This window comes from Salvia hispanica, chromosome 2 (genome assembly GCF_029641045.1).
Source record: "Salvia hispanica isolate PSC_SH4W2 chromosome 2, Shi_PSC_v1, whole genome shotgun sequence".
In the NCBI taxonomy this organism is placed as follows: domain Eukaryota; kingdom Viridiplantae; phylum Streptophyta; class Magnoliopsida; order Lamiales; family Lamiaceae; genus Salvia; species Salvia hispanica.
In genome coordinates this window covers 32,598,683-32,610,856 of record NC_142693.1, presented here as the reverse complement: position 1 = coordinate 32,610,856, position 12,174 = coordinate 32,598,683, and the positions used below count along the sequence as shown (strand labels likewise).

Below are 12,174 nucleotides of genomic sequence, written 5' to 3'. Positions count from 1 at the left end.
TCTCAACTTGTTTTATCAACTGGTTTTTTTGGTTGCGAGACATAACAAATTTCTACCAAAATTTATGTTAGTTTGCCTCTCAAATACAATGTCATCAAAAAAGTTCGTCGTCAGACGACTACAAGCATATCGAAATTTCATGATTTTTCGACTAATTTTTAAAATTGTGGGACACGAAAGACTAAAAATTGATCAAATATCAAAATTTTTCTGACAATTTACTTCAATTATAATTATATAAACGTGAATTTTGTGCGAGACCAGCTCTCACGCGTTAGATATTAGCCATTATAACGATGTTCATATTATGGATTAAAATTTGGATTTGGATAAAGATATTATGTTATGATAAGTACTACGTACAAATATTTTATAATAAATACATAATAATAACATGACTATTGGTTTCTAAAAAAACTAGTTGCGCCTTTGGTGAAGAATCCCATTATAGTACGTTTCGCCATATTTGGAAACCACATTGAATGAAGGCAATAGAATGGGATTGGCCATCATGTGAATAAAAGTTATCCACTCAAATCAAAGTATGCTACTTTCTTATATAAATTAAAATATATTTGTGTATCATTTAATTACTATCATACTTTAAATCTTACTTCGGGTATTTAATTTCAATTAATTAAAACAATATTGTGTTGTTTAATTTTTTTTAATTAATTTGCCACTTGAATTTTTTTTTATAAGCATACTAGTTTCTTAAACACTTTTTTCATTAACACGTGTATTTTTGGCTTAATTTCTCTCACCAACCAACAAGACCCAACTAAGATACCTCAAATTAGGCCAAGTGGATGACAACGAACAAATTAGTGTATGAAAATTTTATTTTTGTGACTCAACGTTATTTGTCATCTTATGCCCAACATCTTTGGATAAAGTTGGGATTCTAACTAACCTAAGTACTCCATCAATTTAATTACTCTTTGTTCGCTATTAAGTGACATAAATTTATCCGACTCGGATTTATATGGCTATTATTTTTATAATACAACGTGAGTGGGATAAGTTAGTAAAATATAAAGTTTATTACTAAAAGTAGTAAAAGTAAATGAGGCATTTAATCATGGACCAATGAAAAAAAGAAATTTGGGGCATTTAATCGTGGAAGGGAGATTACTATTCTACACTAAACAATTATAAATCTTTCTAAATATAAATATTGTTGAAGAAATTTCTCCGACGATGAACTGACGAGGTGATAAATTTTGAATTTGAGACCTTTAGCCTCAGATATTAACCACTCTAATATTAGGCAACATGCATACAACAGTTAGACCTACTTAATTTCAATTTGTAAAGCGCACGGAGTAAAATAAGAGGAATCCATTTTCTCACTATCTTTTTCTTGACAAAGAAATCTCTTGTTCAATGAAACATATAAATACTGTCTTAAAGAAAATTCGAGAATAAGTCAGACGCATTTCATACTTCACTTGCCTTTTCCTATCACATCAAATAATACGACAATCCAAAAATTGATGAAAACTCAGCAATCATTTAATAAATCAATGAGGAAATGAGATTGCTTGTGACATGTTTATAGACACTTTGCATTTCATTTTGAGTTGTTTAATCTCAAATTGTTTGTTAACGACTTAACGTAATATATCATGAAAAATGATTTATTGCTAATAGTAATAACAAATGCATGATAATTTCAGTTTAGCTGTCGTAAATAAAAGAATACATAATCCCAAAAGGCATAACATTTATTTTTCTTTTTCTTTTTTTTGCCATTGAAACATTCCCAATTTTTTTTATCCAACAAAACTAGGTTGTTTAAATAGTGGAGTACTAGTAAAAACAATGTGCTCGCGGTGACGTCCGTCAAACTTTTGCAAAAATATTCTAAGATTGTAATTCACAAATAAATTATTATTGTGTTTTAATTTGGCATATGTTGCACATTCCTAAGGTACCTATTGGAGTCGTGATAATAGTTAGTGGTCACAATATAACGTTATTTCTTAAAAAAAACACCTCATTTGAGTTGGTAGGATTGGAATAAAGTATAATATTAAATTTGCTTTTTGTGAGAAAAAACAAAAACAAAAAGGAATCGAGCAAAAGACTCGAGCTCAACAAGACTTGGCTAACGATAATAGGACGAAAAAACAATGCGTAAGCTCTGGCGTCACCAGTTATACTTAATCACGCTTAATCATGCCCATATAGATATAATTAACATATTCTTTGTTAACACATTTATATAATATAGAGATAGTTGTCTTGTTATATATCATCTTTTAACACAATTAAATATCTTTTACACATGAGTGTTTGACCAAGTAGTTTTGTTTTATTTTATTTTTATTTTCCATCAATTGATTTTGCAGTTTGAAACTATTTGTGTGTGAGAGAGACAGAGAGAAAATATTTCATATGGTGCCACTATTCTTTTAATCCAAATATTACTGTTTTTGTATTATATGATATGTTGTTTTAAAAGTAAACTCGACTTTTAAAGTAAGTCAAATCATATTTCTAATACTCACGTTGCTTTCTTTGGATAAGTTACACAAGATAAGCTGTTTGGAATGATGTTTATTAGTACTAGTATTTTTTTATATTAAGCGAAACACATGATAAGTATATTTTTACACTGAAAATTAAATCTTAAAAATTGTTATATTGGTAATAATTAAAAGAAATTTATTGTTGCAGCTTTTTTGGTTTTTATGTTCTTTTTTTTATTTAATAAAAGGAATCCCAAACTCCACTCAGAGTTTTATTGGACGAGCATTAAATTTAAATACTAACAAAACCAAAAGCAAATGAATCCCTTTCTCTAACTCGAGGTAGCTTTGTTGATACGACCTAGCTATAGGTTGTGTGCTTATTAAATAAAGTACTAAGTGTGCATGAAAAAGAAAACAAAGAAGGATATACTCGAGTATAATTCTTTGTTTTAAATACTTATATTTCACACAATATGTATTGTTGCATCTTGAAAAAAAACTCTGAGCATATTAAAATCATATAATCATACATCAAATGTGTTCTTAGTTTCTTACACAACTAGTACTATAAATTTCATTCATGCAACAGTACTTTAATAAATTGAACTGTTGCACGAATGCAAGAAGACGACCCCACTTGTGCGACCGTCACTAATCTTTGAAACAAATCTTTCAAACTCTCAATGGGAATTTCAAACTAGTTCAATTAATGAAATTTTAAAAGTGGTATAGACTTACAAACATCGTATGATGTAGTAATTAGACACATGATCATGATATACAAGAAAAAGGGGGCATGCAGTTTTCCAAGTAAGTAAGTAATCTGTTTTGTTTCATAGAAATGAATAACATGTATGGATGCAATATTTTAGCTTTGTTTTTATGTAACATATTGCGTGTTTGTTATAAGTAAATTCCACATGCATGGTAGGCGCTATTTGCTTCTTGAAATGAAAGTATTCACTTATACTCTTCTAGAAGAATCCTAATTTTGGAAATAACTTTGGAATATAGTAGGCCCAGAATTCAGTTCATGAATCCTGAAATTGTAGGCAATAAAGGGCAAGTGTGAGTGAGTTAGGGAAAGAGATATGTGACATTGTCTAAAATCTAAATGGCATTTTTCAAATAAAGGAAATTTTGTACCATATTCAGCCCCTCTAGACTGGATAGTGAACCTTCAACCAGATAGTGGTGGATAATTTTCATTAGATATATGAATATTAAAAAAGAAATGAAACAAAGAATCAATAGATTCAAACTTCAAATTAAGCCCTGTAAGTTGGGACAATGCACCTGCTTTTTTTATAAGAGAGAAAAATATTTATATTACATGTGACTATGCGAGTTTGCAATCATCAAAGATCACTAAATACAACAAGAGTGTCTATTGTAACAGAACAATAATATACTCTCACAAAAGGAAATAAAGAAATTTTATAAAAAAACAACAGCACAAACAAAACATCCAACCAAGCATCAACAACAACCGACGAAAAACAAGACGGAAAGCGAAGTACTATCTAGAAGTTCGGGATGGTCTCCATAACTAAAAATGTAGTATACGTAGAATATATTCAAATTATTTGAATATGTACTATACTTAGCCACTTCAACTATATTCTAGTAGTGGTATATATCTTATTTCATAACATAGTATCATATGTCACAACTATTTTTCCGTTAACTCAATTAAAAACTTGTAAATATGATTAGATATGTATAGCACCAATCTATTCCTATTACTATATCTTACTCAACCTGAACGTAATTACTTAAGTAAAGATATCAAGAATCATTTACAATTAGGCTATAAATCTTAAAAAGTAATACTACTTTCGACAGACATTATTTTGTGTAGCATGACATGTAAATGAACTTTTTCCATTACTAGTCGAAAAAAATAAATAAATTTTGCGATATGATATTTGGCAAATGACATGTGGGCTCAATATAAGTCTTTGTGACTAGGTCGACATTTTACCGACTATTTCTCATGTCTTTATTTTTCTCTTTATTTATTTCCATTTTTAGCAATATAGCGAGCTATATTTATGGAAAGCATCATAATCAAAGTGGGATAAGACTGCATTATTTCTAGGGATTTACTACAAGGACAAGAGAAGATGAATGTAGTCAAAGGTGGTAGGAATGGATAAGGATGAAACCCAATTCTTTATTTAGTGTATAGCTTTTGTTTTACACTAGAAGTTGGAGCTAAGAAAACTTAAACTAATAGTAAGATTTGGACTATAACTTAAGATGGAGCAAATATAAAGATGGCATTTTCTTTAACAATTAAACCATTTTTAAATCTTATAGTATAATGTTCTTAGGCACCGTAATTGTTGATTCCGAGCAAGTAATTACTAGTATGGACGGCGTATACAATAGTTAAAACTTTGGTTGCATTTTTATCTATAAATTAAGATATTAATTAGGTTCAATTCACGGAAGACGGCAAGTTTCATCCATTGTGATAGCTTCTTGTGCGCTCTGATAACATGGTCTTTTTCTTGAAAAACAAGCTGAGATTTATCGTAATTTATTTCCTCACTACTCTTATCGAGCTAGGGTGTAAAGGCCCTGAGGTGATGGAATCACCTTTTTCAATTTAAATCTGAATGACTATATATATAAGTTAATTTTCAATAAATGCTCATATTAGATATTTTTATTGTGGTTATATGAAAAAAATATATATAAATAAATGAAAAACATAAATCATGAAAAAAAAATCAACTAAAACTCACAAATGGTCATTTTAGGTATTAAATGTGGTTATTAAAAAAACGGATAAATACATGACTTTTTGTTTTTTTTTTCTAGTTGTAAAATATAAATCATGAAAATAAAAATATAATACTTATTAGAAAGTGAAATTAACAAAACTCTTCAATAATTCACTCTTTAATACGAAGGTTCCTCTTTTAATCAATATCTTAGCAACTAATCAAAGAGAGATTCTCCAAAAGCTGACAAATTAGGCAACTAATCGCCCATCTTTTCCCATTGAAAATGCAAAAAAGGAGAGGCTAGATGATTCCTTTTTGCTTTTGATTGTGCATGACTTGTTTCTCAATGGGCTTAATTTGGATTTATTCAACTCTTAATCCTTGATTAACTAAAGTAATTAATATTTAATCCACTGTTATGTTTATCCCGACAGCCTTAGCTCTTGCTTCCCATCTCCCAACTTACCGGCTACATGCTTAACAGCTAATCACATCCCAGATTCCGAGGTGTTTAATTAAGAGATGATTAGTGGCTAATCACATTGAATCTTTCCGAATATTCCTGAATTGTTTATGCTTATCTAATTGTTATTTTCATCTTTTTAAAGCACATTGATTGGGCATAGTGTCATTAACTTTATTAATTGTATTTTATATTGGTGTATTAGTACTAATCGCAATTGGGAGTGGTCCTGCATCAGTTATATTACACGTGGTCATCATTATTTCTTAGCTAAACCAATTTGTACTTGTTGTGATTGGATAAGACTAATAATCTTCTCACTAATCTTGGTATTATATATAGCGACTTCAAATATATGATAAAAAAAAAAATGAATTGAGTATTTAAAGGATTAATCAATACATGCATACTAAAGTAAATAATAAATTAACTTAGATTATTTTTATTAATTAATCATATTACTCAAAGTAAATGTCTTTTCTCTAAAGATAGATGAATGATTTTCCAATGTTTTAGCAATAATTATTTGTGGACCATATATAGTGGATATGCAGGGTAAATGGTTACTACAAAAGGTTAATTATTCCTTATTTAGTGACAGATTTGATAATATTTTGTTTACTCTAAATTCCTTGATTAGATAGAGCTTCACTTATCAAGTAAAATATAATCAATTAAAGTGGCTTCCATATCCATACTATATATGTTGTTGATTATAAACAAAATCAAGGCTACTTTGTGTTAATTAGTTTTCTCATTTTGGAGCAACTGAAAAGTATTTAATGTAACCAAAATACCTATAATTTTTGGAAAAGAACACTACCTTCAATAATACTAGTATTATCTTAAGAGTTAGGACAATGATTTGAATCTATACATTCAAACGTGTCACATACAAAATGACACGCATATAGGCGTCACCATAAATAAATACTGCTGATCAAATTGTGGTTATGGAAAATCAAGTTATTGAAAATCCGATTAATTTTCAACTTATTGTGACTAATTCAGATAATATATGATTAATATAGACATAATAGTTCCATGTTTCCCGCTTCCCTTACAATAGAAATATTCACATTTTTCGATGTTTTAAATTAAAAATTACCACCACTAATTTTATAGTTCAATATATAACCCTCAATTTACGCCTTAAGTTAGGGATTAGCCTAGGTAATTATTTTATACTAAGAGCTCCGATAAAGCTCTTACTTTAAGGTTGAGGTTCTAACTCTAGTGATATAATATGTAATTAATACTCCTACACATTGTAATTAATAGTCAAAGTATTTCGTCAACTTATATTACCCATAGTGTTGAACTAGTGATAGTGGACTCGTGTAAATTTAGTACTCTATCGCCCCTCTATCCTAGAGATGCCCAAGGTTTTCGGCTCCGGCAGTTAACCGCGGAATCGTAACCGCCGGTTCCGGTTCCGAACCAGAACCATGACTTTTTTCTTGAACCGGAACCGTCATATTTTGAACCGTGGGCCGGTTCCGGTTTCAAATTTTACGAACCGAAACCATGCCGGAACCGTGAAAAATCGTCGAAAAATCGTGAAACCGAGTCGGAATCGCGAAAAACCGCCGGAAACCAGCGGTTCGGAACCGTGAAAAACCGTAAAAAATCGCCCGAAAATCGGCGGTTCCAAACCGGAACTGCCGGTTTTTGAACCGAAACCGGAACCGTGGAATAGCCTCACGGTTCAGTTCCGATTCCACATTTCTCGAAACCGAAACCGGCGGTTCCGAACCGGAACCGGCGGTTGGTTTACGAACCGTGGGCATGTCTACTCTATCCTTCCTCTAAAATAAAAATTCTTTCCTTTTGATTAGTCCCTTAAAAATAGATACTAGTACTTGCTTTTTAGAAAATTTCTTACTCTCTATTAAGGTGAGACCCATTTTCTGCTAACACGCGTTTCTTTTATCTCTTACTTACCAATTTTGCATTAAAACTCGTATCATTTTAAATGTTTCTATTTTTAGGCGATGGGAAGTATAAAATTAATAAATAGAAAGGAGATATTGAGAAAAAGTAACTAAGCATGTCTGTCAATAAAAAAATGGGACCAATTACCACAAAAAATTATTAAAAATAGAAAGCTAAAATAGAAGAAAAATAGAACTATTATATGTGGACGAATATAGTATATATATCGAATTAAAACTACTACTTATGTGTAATTGTTATGTAAATATTGTCAAAACATATCAACATTCGATTGCAAGCAAAAAAAGTAGTATAAATTTATTAATTCAAAATTTGGTTCCAATAAAAGACTATTTAGCCGTTACAATCACTTCTACACTATATATATGTTGATTGCACAAAGGGTGGGGTATGAATGATTACTTAATCTTGCTTAATGAATGTTATATCCATTTGATATCAAAATCAGACACGCAACAAGTTTTCCAAGTAAAATTATAGAAAGTTGTACGAAGGCACATGAATACCACTAATTGTGTATTTTTGTGTGTGTGATTAGGATATAAATAGAGACAAGTGGTCAAGAATCTTTCAGGTGTCTTGAGATCCAACCATTGATGAAGATATGGGATGATATAAGGTGGATTTGAAGGGAATCTCTCTAATAATCATATAAATATTTTGGCTACCCTACTTACTATGACAGTATTTGCTTTTGTTCATGGCAATAGTTTCTTAATATGTTGCAAAATTCTTAATTTAAAAAGATGATGACTAGCAAAGTAGTTGTACAAAATAGAAACAAACAATAAAAATTAGAGTACAAATAATCATATAGTTAAAAGTGAACTCTATAGCCAAAATCATAAAAGAAATAAAGTACTTGGACAAACTCTAAATTGAAATAAAAGTACCAATCGCGACATTCATAAAACACATAGCCAAGCAAATTAAAAGTAAGAAAACAATACAAAAACAAAACACATAAACAACCAACTATACTACTATAAACTAAATCATAACACTAAAGTGCATTATTCGACATTTCTCACCATGATATAGACTACATCCTAATCTTTTTTCATTAATATGAGAGAATGACAAAATAAATAAATAATTCAATGTTATGTAGGAGTAATACATATATGTGCCTCGGCATCATAAATATCACAATTCATATAATGACTAAACTTATCGGATGAGAATTAGTTATTAATTTAAACCATAAAATCAAGATATTTGGAACCATTAAAGTCACTTTAATTTTTTTGATTCAATCTAAAAAAGGAAAACAAGTCTCAAGATTTCCCACCACTTCCATAATCCCATTCCCTCAAATAATTAAGAAACTCATTTTCAAGTTAAACACTTTTGAAGTTGGGCTGGTAATCTGAATAATGAGACTACATTTGGTTAAAGTTAAATGGGCTGCATGCAATTTCATTTTGGTGGGTATTAAAACAAACTTTTAGTCTTGTTGAATAAATTGTGTTATTAAGAGGCCCAAATGGTGTGATTTTTGCCAAGATGAAGAATAAAAATATACTCCCCAATAGTAGATGTTTATTAATTAGGTCTCACAAAATAATCAAGTCTTCTTCTTAGCTTTTTTGGTTTTGAACTTTTTCAATTAATGCGTTGCAGTGATGAAATTCCCTATTAGAAAAGTATATTATATTTGCGCATCGGTTAATTGGATCAAATTACTAAATAACCTAAAATTAGTTAAATTTTAGTATATTCAATTAATTTAAAAACGAGACTATTTTTGTTAATATTCTAAAATAGTAAAGTGGTGTTATTCTATTTAGATTAGTTTTTCAATTAAATGAAGCCATGTCACTAATCGACTTGGGATATAATCTCATAACTCATAAGGTATAATAAAATAAGAAAAGAAACAAAAAATTTCATGTATTATTCCGAATAAAGAATAGTGGCTTTATTGACCAAGATAGTTGGTAGAACAAAACGCCACCGTTTAGTCAGCTCCGCCTCACTTCGCCTCCCCATCTCCCCTCCGCCGCCGCCGCCGCCTCTTCCATTTCCTTGATTTCTCGATGGGAAAAGGCGGGGGCTGTGTCCCTAGCAAGAAAAAGTTCCCCAATCACACCACCGCCGCCGCCGCCGAGGACGACCATGAACTCCCCGAGTCCACCCCCACCGAAATCGCCGCCGACGAATCCGCCATCCCTCCGCGGAATCTGAGGCTCTTCATAGTCTACTACTCGATGTACGGCCACGTGGAGGGCCTCGCGCGCCGGATGAAGCAGGGCGCCGACTCCGTCGCCGGCGTCGAGGCCGAGCTCTACAGAGTCCCGGAGACCTTGACCGACGACGTCCTCGCCAAAATGCAGGCCCCGCCCAAGGACGATTCGATCCCAGAGATCGGATCGCCCGCCGATTTGGCAGCCGCCGATGGATTTTTGTTCGGTTTCCCCACGAGATACGGCTCAATGGCGGCGCAGATGAAGGCGTTCTTCGATTCGACTTCTCAATTGTGGAAGGAGCAGAAGCTGGCTGGGAAGCCTGCCGGATTCTTTGTCAGCACCGGGACTCAAGGAGGCGGACAAGAGACCACTGCGTAAGCTTCAATTTTACTCTTGTATTCATTTATTATGATAATGTGGCTTGTTTCAATGATGTTGGAAGATATTTTGATGGACAGGGATCGAATTGCTTGTTTTTGATGCTTTGGATTTTTCAAATTGATGTGGAAATGCGTATGCAATTGTTTGTTTTACTTATGTATACTGCAATTTTGAAAATGTTGCCTTACTCTAACAAAATGCAGATTAATGGTGGTGTTTGATTCATTAGATCTTTGTTCACTTGTAGTTACTGAATTATTGGATGGAACTTTTGGAGTACTTCTCGTATCTGTGTTCGTGAAATTTCGGAACAATAGTGCTGACTAGCTTCTGTCTGAAAATTGACTGAAAAATTCCTGACTCCATGTGTGGTATGTGAGGTTAAGTTCTAGAAGAACAAGACAGCCAATCATGATTCATGAATCAGTTTTCTTAGAAAAATTCTACTTAGGAAGATCACTTTAGACACAAGTGAACTCTGTGACATAAAACTCTCACTTGGTGTGTTGGAACTTGACAAATCACAAATGTGTATATTCGTAGGAACTTTATGGAAAAATCTCTCTTTTTGAAAAAGTGAGAGTTTAGAGATGCACCAAGCACGGAGTAGTATTGTAGCTGAAAAGTTAATTTCGAATGTTCTGATATAGAAACTGCAATTTTGTGTATTAAGTTCTTTTCATTGTCAGAAGTCCTGACAACATTGTGTTATTAAACCGATGCTAAATTTGGGGCAAATCCCAGAAGTAGGGACATATCGTGGCTACTATGATCAATGATGCCAGGATTGTTTTATCCTGTAACATTGTATCATAACTCAAATCTGTGCAACATCTCGTATAATTAACTGGATTGGCAACATAGTAAGTTGCTTTTTAAAAAACTGGCACATGCATTAGCAACTTGACTGCTGCTGTGTTTGCTCTTAATGCTAACATAATGATGTCCGGCCATTAAGTTCTAAAACATGGAAGAAGGTCTGACTGCCACTTGGCTTAATGCTAGAATAAAATGGGATTTTGTTGCTTCCACAAAAAGAAATGATGGAAAGTCTGGAATCTTATAAAAAATATCTGAAGTCCTTACCATTGCATATAGAAATTTGGTACTGTTCTTCATTTTTGAACTATAATAGTAGTATTACTTTTAGTGCATTTATCAGCTGGCTGCAACTGCGTCTGTATTAGATTCCTCTTTCATTTCTTAGTTTGACTGCATTTTTGTTTGCTTATGTGATTTTATTGAATTAATCTGGAAACGAAGTTGACTGACAGTAAAATTGTTGGGTGAGGGTGATTCAGTTGAATTAATCTGGAGTAGTATCTTGTTATAATTTTGTAGAAATTTGTATTCTGTTTGTAGTAAATAATATGTTAAGACTTCATAGAGAAACAAGAAAGTGTGCTTGATGGAGGTTGTCCAAATTGGCAGGTGGACAGCGATCACCCAATTAGCTCATCATGGGATGCTATTTGTTCCGATTGGATACACATTTGGTGCGGGCATGTTCAGAATGGATTCCATTAGAGGGGGTACTCCATATGGAGCTGGGGTTTTCGCAGGTGATGGCACAAGGGAGCCAAGTGAAACGGAGCTGGCTCTCGCAGAGCACCAAGGCAACTACATGGCTGGCATAGTCAAGCGGCTAGCTAATCCCTGACAGCATCAAAATTTTCAGTCCTTGAGTATCGTGTTTCATGATAGGTATTGCTCATTCAATTCTTGATTGTGAACTATTGAAGTTCCTGCCCCATTATCCATTGTTTTTTTTTTGTCGTCTTCATTTAAGATTTGTTTGCCAATTCAATTATTTTTGGTGAATGGTTATGAAGTGTATATGTGTTTACATTTCTGGTCGATTGCTGTGTAATAAGGTGTGGTGCGTTTGGATTTCTTCGTAGTGTATAATATCGTATATATACTAGATATTTTCTTCCTCTTTTAATTGAGATAATTTGTTGAATTAGGTGTGA

At 32.4% G+C, this 12,174-nt stretch overlaps 1 protein-coding gene across 1 annotated transcript; it reads left to right on the top strand.

Moving 5' to 3' along the window:
• Positions 1–9,519: 9,519 nt before the first annotated feature.
• LOC125220219 (Quinone reductase family protein) lies at positions 9,520–12,167 on the top strand. Its single transcript, XM_048122385.2, has 2 exons — positions 9,520–10,194; positions 11,633–12,167. The coding sequence occupies exons 1-2, from the start codon at positions 9,671–9,673 to the stop codon at positions 11,859–11,861; spliced, it is 753 nt and encodes a 250-aa protein (XP_047978342.1). The 5' UTR covers positions 9,520–9,670; the 3' UTR covers positions 11,862–12,167.
• The last annotated feature ends 7 nt before the right edge of the window (positions 12,168–12,174 follow it).